Source organism: Alexandromys fortis, unplaced genomic scaffold (assembly GCF_014885135.2).
Source record: "Alexandromys fortis isolate MF-2015 unplaced genomic scaffold, M_Fortis_MF-2015_v1.1 scaffold_58, whole genome shotgun sequence".
NCBI classification, from domain to species: domain Eukaryota; kingdom Metazoa; phylum Chordata; class Mammalia; order Rodentia; family Cricetidae; genus Alexandromys; species Alexandromys fortis.
Genome location: NW_026067940.1, coordinates 10402215 through 10422048, shown reverse-complemented (window position 1 = coordinate 10422048; position 19834 = coordinate 10402215). Strand labels below are relative to the sequence as shown.

Genomic DNA, 19834 nt, shown 5'->3' with positions numbered 1-19834 from the left:
CACTCTATTGTCCTATTGTGGGTTTCCATGTTAGTCCACATCCATTACAAGAGGAAGCGTCTCTGATGATAAGGCTGTTTCCCCCACTTTGAGACAGGGTTTTACTATGCAGCCCTGGCTGAAATAAAACTTTAGATGCTTCTGCCTCCACCTTTCTAGTATGTATTATAAAGGTGTGTATCACCAGACCTGGATAATCAGCAGGAAAACATTGATACTGTTTTTGAGACAGTATGTTGTAGCTCAGAAATTCCCTTTGTATCTGAGGATAGTCTTCAACTTCTGATCTTCCTGCTTCTATCCCTAAATGTTAGGTTACAGGTATACACTCCAGTGCTTGGGGATCAAAACCAGGGTTTCATACAAGCCCTCTACCAATTGTGTTGTAGTTCTAAGCCTTTGACTGCTGGTTTCTAGAATGGCAGAGCAGAGCAGTACCTTCACATTTCCAGGGACATTTCCTTCATGTGTCTCCTAACTGGTGTCAACTCTTTGGGAACATAGACATCTAGACCCACAGACTCTAGCAATAGGATGAACAAATGCAACTGAATCCCGCACTGGGAGATACAATGAGTAGTGACTCCTGTACTTCTGTAGAAGGAGCTGTGGGCAGGCCTGCTTTTTGTTCCACCCGGCTCCCGCTCAGGTAGCTTAGCCCCAGAAATAACAACACACAAATTGTATTCATTTAACACTGCTTGGCCCATTAGCTCTAGTCTCTTACTGGCTAACTCTCAAATCTTGCTTTAACCCATATCTAATAATCTGTGTAGCACCACAAGGTGGTGGCTTTCCAGGAAGATTCTAGTGTACGTCCATCTTGGGCTGGAGCTTCATCGCATCTGACCCAGAGAGGAGACGCATGGTGATTGCCTTACTTCCTCCCAGCATTCTGTTGTCTACTCCGCCTAATTTTGGCTATCAAAAGGGCCAAGGCAGTTTCTTTATTAACCAATGAAACAACAGATAGAGACCCACCTACATCATACTTCTGTATCCTGAACCCTGCAGTTCACTTAATGACTATAAATTTTAAGTTGCTTGCAAAGGTGTATGGTGCCCTCTCCATGCACAAGTTTCTTCATGGTGGTATTGACAAAGCCTTCACAAAGTCCTATTATCACTCTGTTATAAAGCAGGAACGTTCTAACTTTTTGACGTTTCTGTTTGGTCAAAAGTGAGACCCCAGTCCTCTAACACCCCTATATCCAGAGGCTGGAATGTAATATTGAGTTGGAAGTGTCACTCCCAGCCTGGCAAATGCTGACCACTCCCACACGATATTTAGGGTTGCGCCAGAACAAGGAACATGTGGTTTTGGGTTTGCATGTGTGTTCCCTCTGTCTTTTCCTCACCACGCTCTCCCGGCCACCCAGGACTGTGCCATCTATTAAACATGGGCATTTAATTTGGTTTGATCTGGTCTGATTAGAGTTCTTTTGTATCAGTGGAGCAGCTTGTCTTAAGATTTTCCTAACAGTTTCAATTATGATGTCATCTACAAATGCTTTGGGCCACATTCACAGCTATTTACTGGCACAGAGATTCCCTCTTTTCCCTCCACAGGGTCTCTCAGCAGAGGTCCATGAGAGGTGGAGATAAAGGGATAAAGGGCATGGCTGGCTTGGGGACTTGAAGCTTTGGGTTCACCTATAGTCAAGCTTGAAAAAGCACATAAAGGAGTTTAGCTAAAGGTCAGTTCCTGATCTACAAACCCCCAATGTATTGTTTTTACTTTGTGGTAAAGTAGGACCCAACCTAAACTATATAGCACAGGGTTTCAATGTTGGCACACCAAGTTTTTATGAGCCCTATCATTGTCTCTGGAACAAGCTTCACAGGCAGGAGAGAAAATATCATGGAACATGTGTTGTGTCTAGGCTAAGGTACTCTGCTACCCCTTTCCAGGTGGGAAGTGTCTGGCAGCACCAGCTTCTACAAATGGATGTTTTCTCTAGGAATGGTGCTACGGCAGAGCACAGCATCAACTCCTGCTTTGGCAGATAGGACAATGGAGGTGTACCCAGTATACAGTGATCATGACAGACCAGATCATACTGTTGCCAGTGCTTCTTCGTGGTACATTCTCTCTCAATGCAACCAATACACTCTAAGATATTTACATGTTTACATGTTTGGGTTACTCTCCTATGTGCTTTCTTTTCGTTTGAGAGAGGCTCTCATGTAACAGAGAATGATCTTGAACTGCTGGCCCTCTTGTCCACACATCCCTAATGCTAGAATTACAGGCACACACTGTCACGTGCCCTTGGCTCTGTAGCACTTTCCCTGTCTAATGTTTACATAAGGCTAGTTTATTTTTTATTCCCAATGTATATATGCCAACAACCAGTTATAAAATCAAATTTCTACAAAGTCACACAAAACCATCATTAGCTTTAGGGTTTTATTGAATTCCAACATCAGAACTGAAGTGTTTTGGTGTTACTGTTTCTAGCCAGTGTTCTCACTTGCCTCACATGATTGCTGCAGATAACTTTAAACTCATACTCTAATTTTCTGTGACTTATCTATCTTATATATGTTAAAATCTTGGTTATTTCTCCAATTTCTTTTTCTCAATGTCATCATTTAAAAGTACAAATACTGAAAATTTAGGATATTAGTATGTGGCTACCATAATATAGAAAAGAAAAAAAGCCGGGCAATGGTGGCGCACGCCTTTAATCCCAGCACTCGGGAGGCAGAGGCAGGCGGATCTCTGTGAGTTCGAGACCAGCCTAGTCTACAGAGCTAGTTCCAGGACAGGCTCCAAAGCCACAAAGAAACCCTATCTCGAAAAAAAAAAAAAAAAAAAAGAAAAAAATTATACAATCTTAAACTGCTTAAAAGTCTCCTTAACATTTTCTATAGTGATAGACTACAGATTTTCACCATAGAAAGTTCTATTAAAATGTTCAAGCATGTCCTACTGAAATATATCTGAAGTTCAAAATGTTTTTTCTTAAGTTAATTTGTACTGAAGTATTTAAAAAAGAATCGTGGCACTTTAGTAAGACAGTTATTTTACTGCATATCTTAACTACCTCAGGTGTAACCTGATCAACAGCAGATTACTAGAGAGAATAAAAAGTGTGGTTTAAGGCGTGAGTCGTTTGGGGTCACGAGGGAACATCGATGTCTGACGTACATTATGCAATCCTAAGAACAGCATTGTCACTCTTTCCAACCCTGTGAATAAGAAAATGACAGTTAATCCTTTTTGAAAACCTCTCATTTGCCAGTTATACTATCTTTTTGGTGGAACATATTATTTTATAAAGCATCTCTCATTAAAAAAAGAAAAAAACCCACAAAATTCTATATTTCGTAAATATTCTTTTCCTTCCTCCCTGGATATAGGCATTCACCAATCTATTCTCTGCTTCTGAACTTGACTATTCTAAAATTCCAGCAAAGTAGAATCATAGAGAATTAGTCCTTTTGCTAATTTATTCATTTGTTTATCATTCATTCATATATCATCTCCACAGTTCATCTATACTTCAGAACAACAAAATTTCTTTCTTTCTTTTTCTTTTTTAACTGTGTAACAAACAGCCCTGGAGTTTGCGCGCGCGCGTGCGCGCGCTCGCGCTCGCTCTCGCTCTCTCTCTCTCTCTCTCTCTCTCTCTCTCTCTCTCTCTCTAGACCAGGTGACCTCAAACTCAAGAGATTCTACCTCCTGAGTGATGAGATTGAAGGTGTTTACAGCACACCCTGCAAAATTTCTTTCTTTTTAACACTGACTGGCCATATAGGTTAAAGACCTTATTCCAGAAATTCAGATGTTCTAAAATCTAAATATTTGGTAGCATCAAAGCAGCAAAAGAATCTCAATGGTAAAGTCTATGAAATAATTCTAAAAGCCAAGAAAATACAAGTCTGGTCCTGATCATGTCACACAGAGGATCCTTATCCAACACCACATTCTGCTGGTCCATTTACCCATGATGGACACCCAGCTGCATCCATGTCTCAGCCACTGTGAAGATGTATGTATGCATAAATACTTCTTTGGTGTGTCATTTCCAATTCTTTCGGGCACACACACAAAATTGGAATGATAAATCACATGGTAAATTTTTCTTTAGGGTATAAACACAGAAGTGGACTATTGGTTCCTATGATAAATGAATCTCTATTTTTGAAGAACTATAATCCTGTTTTCTGCAGCGGGCAAACTGATCCTGCACATTCATCCTAGTGCTAATTATTGTATGTTAAGATAGCAGCCATCCTAGCTGTGTGAAGGTATACTTCACCAATGACTGCTCATGCCTGCTCATGCGCTCACCAACCACCTGCATCCTCTTTTGGAGAAATTTCTATTCAGGTCCTTTGCCCATTTTGAACTCGAATTTTATTTATTCTGGATATTAATCTCTTATCGCATATATAACCTGTAAATATTTGTTGCCGCTATGCGGGCTGTCGTTTTACAGTCTCTCTCTCTGTTTAAACATGTCTGTGTGTGCACGTGTCTTCAGGAGCCTGCAGGGTCATCAGATCTGGAGCTGAAGTTTCAGGTGACTGTGAGCCCCTGATGTGGGTACTAGGAACTCAACCTCCAGTGGTCTGAAAGAGTAGCAAGTACTCTCAACTTTAGCCATCTCCCAGCCCCTCTTTACTTTCTTTCCCCAATTGCCCCCTGCTTCCAAAGTTGGTGCTGGGGATCAAATGAAGGAACTGTGCAGACAAGGCTCGCATTGAGTTATATACTACAATTTCCTTTCCCCCACTTTTAAATGCTGAGGTCAAACCCAGTCTTGTACTTGCTGTGCAATTAAGTATTTTTTTATGCACAAAGTTTAAAATTTTTCCCTAAACTAAATTTTGCTATTAATCATCTTGCTGTGTGTGCCATAGGTACTCTATCTAAGAAAACATGCCAAGGGCTGGAGATATGGCTCAGTGGTTAAGAACACTGTCTGCCCTTCCAGAGGTCCCGAGTTCAGTTCCCAGCAACTACATGGTGGCTCACAACCATCTGTAATGAGATCTGGTGCCCTCTTCTGGCCTGCAGGCATACATGCAGACAGAATACCAAGAATACTGTATACATAATAATAAAAAGAAAAAGAAAAGATGGCCAAATTCAATATCCTGATGCTTTTGCTCTGTTTTCTTCTAACAGTTTTCTAGTGTTAGACCTTTCCTTTAGGTCTTTGATTCATTTTGGATTACTGCTTTTATCTGGAGGTAAGGGTTTAACTTTATTCTCTGACGTGTAAATATCAATTTTGTTCTAATCACTGGGAAAAATTACCATTCTATGATCTTTAAAAATTATTTTATTTACATAAATATGTGAGTACATGTGAGTTTATGTGCCCTACTATGTGTGCAGAAGCCTGCTGAGGCCAAAAGAAGAAATCAGGTCCCCTGAAACTGGAATTTTAAATGGTTGTGATCTGCTACATGGGTGTTGTGAACTGAACTCAGGTCCTTTGCAAGAGCAGCAAGTTCTCTTAACCACTGAGCCGTCTTTCTAAGCCTCTTCTATAGCCTTTAAACTTGTTCTTCAGTTGCGTTTATAAAATTATTTATAAGTAATAGCAGTATTACCAATGCCTCCACCAGCATGAGGAGGGGCTCCAAATCGAAAGGAATCAATGTAAGCTTTGATTTTCTCCAAATCTATAAAACGAAAACAGAATTTATCATTTTATCATAAAAGAAGTATCACTACAGTGAAGATTTGGGGGAAAATGACTTATGAGACATCTTTAAGATGTTTACAATGCATTATTTTCATAAGACACACAGTTCCAGATATTTCAAATTACTTACCAATTCCATGGTGCAAAGCTCTCTCTGTTAGCAACTGAGGATCATGTATTCTTTGTGCTCCAGACAGTATTTCTTCTCCTCTCATGAACATGTCATAAGAGTTGGAGTGTTTCTGCAGAAGAAAAATGAATGAACCTCCACCATTCCTCAAGTACTATGTGATCACACTTTCCCATGATAAACATGTGGGGAGAAAAATCCATGCTCTTTTCCTAGTTAATGACTATCCTTCAACACCATTTCCTCTTTATGGCAGAACTGCTAAGGGCAGTTTTTGTTCTCTGTTTAGATTTCCATTTTCTCTTTACCACACCTCCTACTAACCAGAATACCACATCTAAAGCTGTGGTGCTGCTTTTTATTTTACTTTATTCCTAAAAAGTTTTGAAATATGACATAAATTTTGGTCAATTGTGAATGTAAATTACCAGTAAGCAAGTAGTCTATTTTAGAAAACCTGTAAGGAAAGTTAAACTAAAACTGAATTAACCTATGCTTAACTTGTGGCCTATCAGGCATTTGACACCACCAGTTTTAACTTTCACATAAACAATGGCCCCGATTCCGAGATCACTTCAGCATTACCCGTAATTTGTTATAAATGCTGACCTCTAAACCTGCCCCAATCAATGATTAGGAACTCTAAGAGTAGGGCTCAGCATTTGTGTTTCAAAACCCCTCCAGTCTGGTGCTGGTGGTGTACACCTGGGAAGCCGAGGCAGGCAGACACCTGAGTTCCAGGCCGGCTTAGGCTACACTGCACATTCCAGGTCAATCAGAGATACACAGTAAGACTTTTTATTAGGGAAAAAAGAGAAAACAAACAAAACAAACCCCAAGTTCTCTAGAGGGTTCATGTATACTAAGGGTTGGGAAATACTGAAAAACAAAAATCCATAAGATCATCTGGATTACTAAATATAAAATATAAAGCAAGCTTTCATTTTCTTCAAATCTATCAAATGAAAACACAACTTACCACCTTAGTGTAAAAATTAGAAAGGTGAATCCCCAGTTCAAAGTCAAAAGAGATCCTCCCTAACCTCTGAGTATCTAGTGCTATATTTAGCATCTATAATACCAATAAATCTTTAGGAAAATTGATGTAGGAATAGGATTTAATTTAATTTAGGTTCTCAGGACTAATTTTGTACAGCATTCAAATATGGTTACTAGAAAGTTCTTTCTTCCCCACAAATAGGTGATTTGAGATTAAATTACTCACAGGATTTCTTGGGTCAGGCATGGTATAGAAAGGTCTTACAGCCAATGGATATTTATCAAGAACATAAAAGTCTGTATCATACTATTAAAAGAAAGAAACTGTGTTAAGTATTTACAATATTTTATGGAAAATTTAAGTATTAATTATTATATTAATATACCCCACCTGAATTATTTCCCTAATAAACACAGCTTTTTGTTTAAATATCTAAGTAAAATTGGGTAATGTTCTTCAAATGGAAGCTACTAAAATAAAAGTTACAGTGTTTAACATTTTCTTACTACCTCACAAGCTTCAGTAAAAAGAAATTACACTCCAACTTTTATTTGATTACATTCCCCTTTGTTAAAACTGATGGGAGAGAATGGCAGCAGAGTGGCGATTGCTGAAAGAGCAAGCTCAAGGTCTGGCTAACACTGTAGACTTCAGAAAAAGCTCAACCAGCAGGGGGAGCTCAAAGACTTTCTAAACATTAAATTAGTGTCCTATTAAAAAGAACACAACTAGGCTAAGCTTTATGTCCTTTGGCTTTAGTTCTAGAAAATAAGAGCAAGAGTGCACAGGTAAGACCTTCTGTAGTTTAGCGCCCTTCCTCACTAATCTGAAAATCTCAAGTGTCCTTTAGAGGTACTTCAGTATGACTGCACAAATGTCACACACCGAATTAATCAAATTGTTGGTCAAAATCTGCCTAAATGCCCCCCCCCCCTTTCTAAGAACAAAAGTACCGTTCACTTCACTAACTCTGGAAACATAACACTGTAAGAAGATGATAGAATATTCTGCTATTGCTGCCTCTTCTTAAGGTACATTTCCGATTAAACAACAACAAAAAGAAAACATCCTACCTTTTCCTTCACCAAACGACCCAACAGCTTTTCATTTGGTGTACTGAAAAAAAGACACATGAAACTAGTGGTTGAAGGTGAAACAGAAAGTTTTTTTATTTTGGTTTTTAGAGACAGGGTCTCTCTGTGTAATATCCCTGGTTGTTCCAGAACTCCCTCTGTAGACAAGGCCAGCTTCAAACTCACATAGATCAATCTGCCTCTGCCTCTGAGTGTTAGGATTAAAGATGTGTGCCACCACCACCCAGCTTAACACAAACATCTTAGCTCTTTAATATTTGTATTAATTGTGTGTCTGTGAGTGGGTGCTGGAGTTACACAGAGAGTTGTGAAGCAGCCTGATATAAGTGCTGGAAACTAAACTCACATATCTGGAAGGGCAGTCAATAGTTCTTAAACCACCGAACCATTTCTCCACTCCCCCAAGTAATAACTTAAAATACTTTTTAAATTAGTAAGGCTCCTTTTAATTTGAGGTTCTTAAAGAAAAATAAAACTTGGCTCAAACACACTGTCAGCTATCTGCTCCTTTCTAAGACAAGCATTTCAGGAAGCCACCTACAGGCTCACCTCCCTCAGATACTTGGCGCACATACACACTGCTCCAACCTTTTCAACCAGGCACAACTAAACATTCCATTGATCCAGAAACAGGAGGGAAACTTTACTGTTTTACTGTACTGTTTTCACTTTACTATAATTATGTGAAATAAAAATCCAGTCAGCCAGCACTGGAGGATTTTGTTATTAAATAGTCTCTTTTTGTTGTTACTTCACAAAGGTTTGTAATATGACAACCAGTATACCCACGTCCTTAAAGACAATCTGGGGCCAACAGGTACCTTCTTTAGCACCTATGTCACTCAACAATTCTCAAGATGCCTAAAATATGCTGCTTAAATTGAACTAATTATAAAATTTATGGCTTCTTTTAGCAATAAAGGGTATGCTGAAAATCGTATTCTTCTTAATAAACAAATAAATAATGGACTAGGAGTAAAGTATATTTGGGGGGGGAAAGAAAAGACAACCACCACATTTCTCTTCCACATATCTACTATGAACTACTGTAATGACTTAACTATTTTAATCAGGAATCTCTGAATGAAATGTATGTTGATAGCAACTTTCTATCTTTAGTATGCAATTTATTCCTAAATTGTAAGGAGTAGAATTAGATTTAGATAACAAAATACAGCATACTGACAACATATAGACATTAGTATTTCTATGCCCAATCCTGTATGGGTGAGTTAGAATTTTCTTTACCCTTAAAAGGGAAGTAACATTACAAATAAAAATCATAGGCAAAAGCCGGGTGTGGTGGTGCATGCTTTTAATCCCAGCACTTGGGAGGCAGAGGCAGGTGGATTTCTGTGAGCTCAAGGTTAGCCTGGTCTACTAGTTAGCTGCAGGTCAGCAAGGACAGACTGACCCTGTTGCAAACAACCCACCAAACCAAACCAGAGAAAACTCTCCTCATTCTTCTTTGTTCTATATTACTAGGGATTGAAAATAGGGTCTTACGTAAGGTAAGTAAGCTTCTACCACTGAGCCATGCCTTCTACTCCTCCACCTATAAATTATGTATAGCCATGGCTGTCCTGGATCTCACTAAATAGACCAGGCTATCCTTGAACTGAGGCCCACCTGCCTCTGCATCCTGAGTGCTGGTTACAAGGTGTACTCCACCCTATCTACCTATCTATCTATCTATCTATCTATCTATCTATCTACCTACCTACCTACCTATCTATCTATCTATCTATCTATCTATCTATCTATCTATCTATCTATCGTTTTTCAAGGCAGGGTTTCTCTGTTTAACAGTTCTGGATGTCCTGGATCTTGCTTTCACCGAGATCCACTGCCTCCGAAGTGCTGGGATTAAAGACGTGCGCCACCACTGCACAGCAAAATATTTTTAAAATATTTAAAAATACTGAAATATTTTATGTGTGACTGTTTTGCCTGCATATATGTATGTGAACTACATGAATGCCTGGTGTCCTGTAAGGCCATGAACCGATCACCTAGAAGAGGAGTTACAGATGGTTGTAACCCACCATCTGGGTACTGGGACCAAGACCTAGATCCTCTGAAAAAGCAGCAAGTGCTTTTAACTGCTGAGCCATCTCTCCAGTCCTTAACATGTTTATTTATTTATTAAAAGATTATTTATTGCTGGGTGGTGGTGGTGCACGCCGTTTATCCCAGCACCCAGGAGACAGAGGTAGGCAGATCTCTGTGAGTTTGAGGCCAGCCTGGTCTACAAGAGCTTATTCTAGGACACCTAGGGCTGTTACACAAAGAAACCCTGTCTTGAAAAACAAACAAACAAAAAGAAATTTGCCTGCATGTGTTCTGCAAGAATAGCAAGACTCTTATTCTCTGAGTCATCCCTCCAGATCTCCTTTTCATTCATTTTGAAGCTGCTCAGACTGGCCCAACACTTGTTCTGTATCCGAGGCAAACTTTGTACTGGTAAACCTCTTGCCTAACCCACCTCCCGAGTATTTGAGATTACTGGCCTGTGCCACTAGATTTGTCTTCTGAAAGGTTATAAATAGGGAGCAAAATGAAAAGTTAACAAAATTACTGAAGCCTACGCAAACAATATTAAATATACTTTGTAATCTTTATTATAAAGCAGTATTATACAATATATCAAAGTTAATTGTAATCTGTTAGGCAAAATACATTAAGCCTAGGCATAAAAGTTAAAAAAGAAAAAAGTTCGAGACCAACCTTAGATCTTCCTCATCTCCCATTTCAACTCCTGCTTCTCTAAGCATAGCCAAAGCTTCACAATACTCCAGTCTTAGAGTTGGCTCCAAAAATTTGAAGGGCTCACATGGGAACTGTTTATTCACAGTTTGAATTTCAGTCTGAAACCTGTATGTTCAATGTTTCAGTTAATAAAACGTTAGTTAAATGTTTCTTCCACAAGAGGTCACTGTAAGCAATCAGTCTTTGAACCTATGACTGTACCAAAAGAAGCATCATCAAATTTTTAAGAATAAAGTACTACTTATAATACTTAATTCCATTTCTTTGTTTCAAGTTTTTTATTTTTTTCAAATCACAGTGGCATTAAAGGATTAAATTTTTTATTTACAACTCCTATCAGTTAACACTGTTAGAAACAAAAATATATATTCTGTGAGGCATTTAAAAAATCTGATTTTTGGGGATAAGGGGGGACGGGGAGAGAAAAGTGAGAAGGGGAGGATTGGGGGAACTTGGGGAAACAGGAAGATTGGGATAAAGGAAGGTTGGATAGGGGAGCAGGGAAGCACATATCTTAGTTAAGGGAGCCACCTTAGTGTTGGCAAGAGACTTGAACCTAGAGTGGCTCCCAGGAGCCCAAGGCGATGTCCCCAGTTAGTCCCTTGGGAAGCTGAGGATAGGGAACCTGAAATGACCCTATCCTATAGCAATACTGACGAATATCTTTCATATCACCATAGAACCTTCATCTGGTGATGGATGGAGATAGAGACAGAGACCCACACTGGAGCACTGGACTGAGCTCCCAAGGTCCCAATGAGGAGCAGATGGAGGGAGAACACGAGCAAGGATGTCAGGACCACGGGGGGTGCACCCACCCACTGAGACAGTGGGGGCTGATCTATTGGGAGCTCACCAAGGCCAGCTGGACTGTGACTGAAAAAGCATGGGATAAAACCGGACTCTCTGATCATGGCGAACAATGAGGACTGATGAGAAGCCAAGGTCAATGGCAAGGGGTTCTGATCCTACTTCATGATCCGGCTTGGTGGGAGCCTAGCCAGTTTGGATGTTCACCTTCCTAGACATGGACGGAGCGGGGAGGACCTTGGACTTTCCACAGGGCAGGGAACCATGACTACTCTTTGGATTGGAGAGGGAGGGGGAAAGGAGTGGGGGGAGGGGGAGGGAAATGGGAGGCTGGGAGGAGGCGGAAACTTTTTTTTTCTTATTCTCAATAAAAAAAATCTGATTTTAATCATTAATCATTTCTTTCCATCTAGGAAGAGGACACTAAAAAGTGTTTGCCTTGTTCTGCCATTCCCACCACGCTTTCTAAGATATTTAGGTGCTACTTCCCTCCTTCTGTGATGTCCCCACAGTACCTGCACAAATTATAACTGCAGGGAACTGTGTTTCAGTAGTGAAGGATTCTTTCTTTCTTTTTTCTGAAACAGGGATCTCACTGTGCAGTCCTGGCTGGCCTCACACTTGTGATCCTCTCTGTCACGATCTCAAATGCTGCCATTTAAAGGTGTATCCCACTATACCTGGCTTATTTAATTAAGACTAAAAATTTTTGCTCAAATGTTTACGGATGAGATGATAATAGACTTGATTCAAATAGGGGCAAGGGAAATAGGCACAATACAATTTTTTAGCCATACATTGGCAATGACTAAAACAACGTACTAAGCACATAGGATTTGTGAGGCTTAGTGTCCCTAATTTAAAAACTTTTTAAAAATAAGAGCTGGAGAGATGGCTCAGTGGTTATAAGCACAAATTTCTTTTGCAGAGGATCTAAGTTCAGTTCCTATTACCCACATTAGGTGGCTTATAGCCACCTGTAACTCTAGTTTTAGAGAAATTGACACTTTCTAGACTCTGAGGACATTTGCATTCATATATAATCATACTACCTCCACATACGCATAACTAAAAAGCAAAAAAAAAAATCTTTATTCCCATATGGGATTATAGGTGTGTGCCACACCTGGTACAGTCGTTGATTTGGAAATGACTGTTCCTTTGTTTATCCCTACTCATGTCTCTTAATGCTTGGAGTCATTGATAGTTCTTTACTGATATATTACTCTGCAGCATAAACATGAGTGGAATATGGCACAAGCCTGACAGTCTAAATTACAAGGGACATAACAACAAATGGTTTCCAAATAATCTGTAAAATATAGAAAAAAGGCTGTTTTTCAAACTGTTGCCTTATGTTTAAGAGGTTAGCAACAAAACTATTTGAGTCCATATAATTAGACACAATCTTGGTTCATTTCAAACACTCAGAGAAAGAATAGATATCTAGAACAAGTTTTGGAAACTTTCTTAAACTATACAAGAAACTGTATCATTCCCTATCATTCCCCAACCAAAAAACAAAACAAAACAAAACAACTGCAATTATTTTGAAATTGAAGCCACTTCAAGACATTAAATAATTTTAACCTTTCTTGAAGTCCTTTGAATATTTGCACCAAGGTATCAGCAATTTCTTCTACAACTTCATGGTAATGATAATTAAAAGCCATTTCAATATCCAAACCAACAAATTCAGTCAGATGTCTATGGGTATTGGAGTCTTCGGCTCTAAAAACTGTTAACCAAAGAAAAATAGTACAGTATTTTAAGTCTTGGGTAAATGAGAACTTAAATGCAGAACTGTACTTGGTAGTGCCCTAGGTGGTACTATTATCCCATGCCCACAGGGTGAGATGGAGCACTGATAAGCCATCTGTTTCAGCATTCTCCTATACAGCAAGTTCATTACAAACTCCCAAGTCCTAGAGAAAAGCAGAACCAAATGCAAATTAATAAAAGATGCTCTTGAGAACCCCTAGGGAATGCAAGATCCTGAGGCACCACCTCAATAATTAAAAACAGACTCAATTATGACTAATATAGTTTGTCTCCATTTTATTAAAATATGGCTCAAGCAAAATGAAACTGCATATATGAAGTAACATTATACGCGTTCCAGCAGCTCCCAGTCCCGCTCCTATGCTCTCTGCAACTCCCCTGCAGTCTTTCACTCGTCTTTCCTAGAACACATCCCTGCTTGGAAACTCACAACTCTCAAACGACTACTATAACAAGATATAAAATGACAAAGTCTAAAACCTTTACGCTTTTCAACTTAATCTTAGTACTTCCAATTTCTAACCACCCTTATTTCTGTTTTCTTTTGTAGTTCATGCTTTCTACTTATCCTGTTCCCTGTACTAGAACATTATTTCAGTTTTTATATACCCTACTAGGGCCTTAAAACCCACTTTAGTTTGACTTTTCTTTCATGGTGACTCCAGCAAACAATCTTTCTACTGCTAATTGTATAGCACATTCTGATTCTTTTTCTTTTGAGACAAGGTCTCACTTAGTAGCCTTGACTGTCTGAAACTCACAATGATCCTCCTGTCTCAGCCTCTTAGGTGCACATGGCTCCCTGACACAGACTTAAAGATGATGTATAATCATGGAATTATTTTGAAATTCATTGGCTTATTCCCTGTGATTGCTCTATGCATGTGTGACTTATTCAGTAACAGAAGCAGGGATTAACATGTTTCCTTCTCACTCAAGGCACAATCTCTAAACCAGGAATACAGCAATTATCTGGGTGCTTTGAGAGCCGAGCCTCAGGTTTCACCACAAATGTACTACATGAACTTGCATTTATATCCCTATCGGCATCTGATAAGTGTTGCTGATTCTATAAGGACATGGCACCCAGCCTTAAGAATATGTATACAGGGGGCTGGAGAGATGGCTCAGAGGTTAAGAGCATTGCCTGCTCTTCCAAAGGTCCTGAGTTCAATTCCCAGCAACCACATGCTGGCTCACAACCATCTGTAATGGGGTCTGGTGCCCTCTGCTGGCCTGCAGGCATACACACAGACAGAATATTGTATGCATAATAAAAAAAAAAGAATATGTATACAATATACGCCTGGTAAATAATAACTTCAGAAAATTAAAACATTAAAAAAAATTTTAAGATAGGATTTCTCTGTGAACAGTCCTGGCTGTCCTGGAATTTGCTTTGTAGATCAGGGTGGCCTTGAACTCTCAGAGATCCATCTGCCTCTGCCTCCCAAGTGCTTCCACCATCTGATTAAAATATTTAAATTTTGTGCCAACTTCTCTATTAGCAAAAGTTTAAGCTTTGTTAAATTATCAAAAAACATATATAAAATAATTTGTTAAGTTTAAAAAAATATTTCATCTATCTTATGTATATAGATGTTTTGCCTGCATGTATGTCTGTGCACCACGTGCTTGCAGTGCCCACAAAGGCCAGAAGCAGGGATCGTATGCCCTGGAATTGGAATTCTAGCTGGCCCTCTTACAGAGGACCTAGGTTTGATTCCCAGCAAGTGTAAGGGAACTCACTAAGATTCACCTGCTGCCGAGGCCTGAAATTAAAGATGTCTATCACCTGACTAGTCCTCAAATCATGTATTTTTAAAACACATATCTATAATCTCACACACATGCTGTCATTTCTACTTTTTAGTATTTTTTTCTTTTTGGTTTTTGTGGAATTGAACTGAGAGTCTTGAACATACTAACATAACAAATGCCCTATCACTGAGCCAAGTGCATCACTAGCTCTTAAATTTTATTATATAATCAGCAGATAAATGGATTTAAGCTTTCAAAGGATCTAAATGCTAGTGTTTCTAATATTATAACTACTCTGTAATTAATAGGTTTAATTCAACTATTTAACTCTACATAATTTTACAATTAGTAAACACATAAATGACAATATCTTACCTGGTCCAATGCAGAAAACCTTCTCAAAATCAGCACAGATGCACATCTGCTTATACAGTTGTGGGGACTGAGCAAGGTAGGCATTATTTTTAAAATAGGACACAGTAAAAACATTGGCTCCTCCTTCACTGGCAGCTGAAATACAAACATTTGTATTATTATAGTCAATTGAATGTTAATTCATATAATTCTTAGGTTAAAAAAAAAGCAGTTCACTTAGAGAAAAAAAGAAGACCTAGAAAATCAAGTAAACATTCCCTTTTTCTGAATCAATTTCTTATCTATTAGCTTAAGACTGTAATAACTAAATGAATAAATAAAAGGAAAAAAATTATTCCCTTCCAGCTGGGCAATGGTAGTGCCACACACCTTTAATGCCAGCACTTGGGAGGCAGAGGCAGGCGGATCTCAGTGAGTTCGAGACCAGCCTGGTCTACAAGAGCTAGATCCAGGACAGGCTCCAAAGCTACAGAGAAACCCTGTCTCAAAAGAAAAAAAAAAAAAAATTCCTTCCATTTTATCTGAGATAGGCTCTCACCTTGTAAGGCTGCTCTCTTAATTATTTTTCTAATTGTGAGAAGGTGATGTTTAATTTTTTTTATCTATATCTAAACACTATTCTTTTACTAATTTAATTCTGTATATTGTTTTGCCTACATGTGTGTATGTGTATCATATGCATACCTTGTACCAGAGGTCGTCATAAGAAGGCACTGGATCTCCTGAATCTAGAGTTACAGATGATTCTGAGATACTGTGGATGCTACAAACTGAACCTGGGTCCCCTGCAATAGCAACAAGTGCTCTTCAACTGAGCTACCGCTCCAGCCCCATTAATAACATTCTTTTAATGTATTTTTTAAATCAGTGTACACATTTGCCTTTAGAAGTGCATGTGAAGCTCAGAGGAAACTTTTCAAAGTTGGTTCTCTCCTTCTATGTGTCCTGGGGATTTGAACTCACATTGTTAGGCTTAGTGGTAGTGGCAAGGCAAGCCCTTTACCCACTAAGTCCTACAATGATGATGATGATAGTGATGATGATGATGATCTTTTGAGACAAGCTCTCTTTATGCAGTCTTGGCTAGCCTGGACTTGCTATGTAGCCTTGAATTCACAGAGCTCCACCTGCCTCTTCCTCCAAAATGCTGGGATTTGTTAGCCAGCAGGAACAGCTAGAACACTATTTGTAACTCATCTTTTAAGTGTTATGTAAGCAATTCTAAAAGGGTAAAATGATCAAGACAAGATTCTCAGGCAAGAATGACGTCAACAGGTATTTGGTGATTTTTACAACGAAGTTTATATAAAACCAAACTGTTGTGCCAATTTTGATGGAAAGTAACATAATAAAAATACCCATGGCCTAACTTTCAGTGTAGGAATCGTGCTTTGTTACTGCTTCATTTCCTTATCATTACCACAAAGTGACTGTTGAAGGAAGAAAATGGAACACTGTAGATGGTATTATTGTCCTTGAAATAAATAAGTCCATAGCACTAAATCTTAAGGGACTCTTGGAATTATTTCAGTTATTATTGTTATTTAAAAATTAACTTAAGCAACACTGGGGGGGATTTAAATTACAGAATACATCTTGAAACATACCTGAAATAATTTTAGGAGTTTGGATTTCCACAAAACCTTTGTTAATTAATGTTTCTCGGAAGAGATGGCAGATGCCGGACTGGAGACGGAAGACAGCCTGACTAGTTGATGTCTGTAAGATAGCATTAAAATCTAATTAAACCAACCTGGCACAGCAAGCAAGTTAAACTATTCCTGCTCTCAGCAATGTTTAAGTCCAATAGTACTGGAGAAGATGAAACACACAACAGCCCAAGCCAGAAGATGAGACAAGCTGCAATCTAATGAATATATATGATCATACTGAGCCATTCTCACTAGAAATGCTTCCTGATGTTCTGATTTATAAAAATGCCATTCGAGAAAAATATTTCTTAACAATTAGTAAAACACCTTGCTTGTAGATTCTCTTGGGGACTGTTTTTAGGGGAAATCCACTGAGTGAGACAATGTTCATGTAGCATACAAATATTCTAAGTAAGAGTTTAGCACGGAGTAATAAATCACCAAAGACAACACGTACGTTCATGTTAATCATCACCAATTATATGCTAACTGTAGAGAGCCATGCATCTGTTCCATTAAAGAAAGAAACTGAATACACAAAAGGCACAGGCTCCTCACAACTCTGACTCACAATAGCACATAAAGCAGCGAGGAACAGCTCTCTGAGAGCTTGCTGCTGCCACCTTTTTTATTTCCTTTCATTTTTCCGCTTTCCCTCCTCAGTTACTCTGGCTCCCTTTGCTTACCTTCAGCCTCAATCAGTGGCCAGAGCTCTCTAGTAATTATCTGTGTTCCAGTTAAAAGAAGTGGCTTCTTATCAGTAAGTCTTGCATAATACATTAAAGGAAAAAAATTGTTATAACCAGGTAGGCGTTTGGTAAAATACCTGACCTCAACCCACACCAGGATAACCAGAGTGCTGAGTTGGTATTCACGCATTTCAATGAACTGCTAGCTCTATGGCCACAGCTGATCCTGCCTATGCACACACCACACTCTGATGCAGACACTAAGGACCAGGTGGCTGGCTACTCTACATCTTTTATATGAAAGAATGTAACCTTGAGTTTCTGGAGATCAGGACTCTCTTTTTTAAAAAACAAAACAAAACACTTGATTCGTTTTACTTACTTAAAAAAAAGATTTATTTATTTATTATGTATACAGTATTCTACTTGCATGTATGCCTGCAGGCCAGGATAGAGTACCATGGGGTTGCTGGGAATTGAACTCAGGACTTTTGGAAGAGCAGATAGTGCTCCTAACTGCTGAGTTATCTCTGCAGTCCCTGTTCATTTTATTTTGTGTGCATGTGTCATACCTCATGTGTGGTATATCAAAGGATATATTCATTATATCAAAGGATAATAATGAAGTTGGCTCTTTTTCTACTACATTGGAACCAAGGATGGACCTCAGGTTATCAGCCTTGGCTGGAAGTGCCTTCATGCCTTGAGCCATCTTGCCATACCAAATCAGGGCATACTTAAGCAGTGTTATTTTAAAATTCAAATTCAAAGATACAAATCAATAATTCCTCACAAAACAATGGAGACAATTTTTTAAAAGCCTCTATAATCTGTTATATACTTTTAAGACATTTACATTTAAACTGGAGAAAAGAATTTGTGGCTCTACTTATTTATTTACTTGTTCATTTATTCATTTGTTTATATGTTATGTGACTTAAGGAAACACTGCTTCACTCAATTACTACAAACTGTATTTTTCTGCTTTGTAAAACCTAGCAACCTAGAAATCGAAGAGGTATGTCACTGTACTTCTACACATATGGAGACACAATTCACTTTAGTGAAATATATTCTCTGTAAGGGCCACTACCACACTGCATCACTCTTTCCCCTTCCTTCCTTCCTTCCTTCCTTCCTTCCTTCCTTCCTTCCTTCCTTCCTTCCTTCCTTCCTTCCTTCCGTTTAGTTAGCCTAACTTACCTTATTTTATCCTCTTATAAAATTGAAATTAACTTCTGGACTGCTATAACTCATATAGTATACATAAAAATTACACTTAATTATGCTTTTAAAAAAACAAATTTTAGGGCTGGAGAGATGGCTCAGGTGTTGGTCTTTCAGAGGTCCTGAGTTCAATTCCCAGCAACCACATGGTGGTTCATAAGCATCTCTGGTGGGATCTGACACCCTCTTCTGGCATAAAGGCATACATGCAGATGCAGAACTCAGACACATAAAATAAATAAATAAACAAATCTTTAAAAAACAAATTTTGCTGGGTGGTGGCGGTACACATCTTTAATCTCAGCACTTGGGAGGCAGAGGCAGGTGGATCTCTGTGAGTTCGAGGCCAGCCTGGTCTATAAGAGCTAGTTCCAGGACAGGCTCCAAAGCTACACAGAGAAACCCTGTCTCAAAAAACCAAAATCAAACCAAACCAAACCAACCCAACAAACAAAAACCAACCCCCCCCACCAAAAAAACCCTAAAAATAAATACACCCCCACCACATCCTATGCCCCATTATTCTTGGCTTACTGATTGTATCAACAAATCTGTCCATGTGGGAAGAAAATGGATCCATGGTGTATATGAGAAAAAACAGCCCCCCACCCCATTAGGTGCTTTAAGGTACTTGCTTGCCACTGGAAAGATAGGTGCCTATTTTATTAGAAAGAAGGAACAGGGCTGTGTCATTTGCCTTGCACACTAACATACTAAAAGTCCTATGCTCCATTTGTATTACAGAAGACGAAAACAGGAGAGTATAGCTGACAGTGAAGTTCTTACCTAGCAAGCACAAGCCTCTGGGTTTATTCTCTAGCACCACAAACACAAAAACAAGAGGTTCTGGGGGACCCATCAGAGGGAACCTTCATCTGG

General features: G+C 38.9%; 1 protein-coding gene across 1 annotated transcript in view; it reads right to left on the bottom strand.

Annotated features, from left to right (window-relative positions):
• Positions 1–2396: 2396 nt before the first annotated feature.
• Dars1 (aspartyl-tRNA synthetase 1) overlaps positions 2397–19834 on the bottom strand; it is a 61433-nt gene continuing 43995 nt past the window's right edge. Inside the window, exons 8-16 of the mRNA XM_050147709.1 lie at positions 16995–17106; positions 15388–15522; positions 13060–13207; positions 10618–10764; positions 7870–7912; positions 7022–7102; positions 5797–5908; positions 5572–5643; positions 2397–3195 (exon numbers count right to left, since the gene is read on the bottom strand). Coding sequence (XP_050003666.1) covers positions 3104–3195; positions 5572–5643; positions 5797–5908; positions 7022–7102; positions 7870–7912; positions 10618–10764; positions 13060–13207; positions 15388–15522; positions 16995–17106 — 942 coding nt within the window. The 3' untranslated portion in view covers positions 2397–3103. The remainder of the gene's footprint in view (positions 3196–5571; positions 5644–5796; positions 5909–7021; positions 7103–7869; positions 7913–10617; positions 10765–13059; positions 13208–15387; positions 15523–16994; positions 17107–19834) is intronic.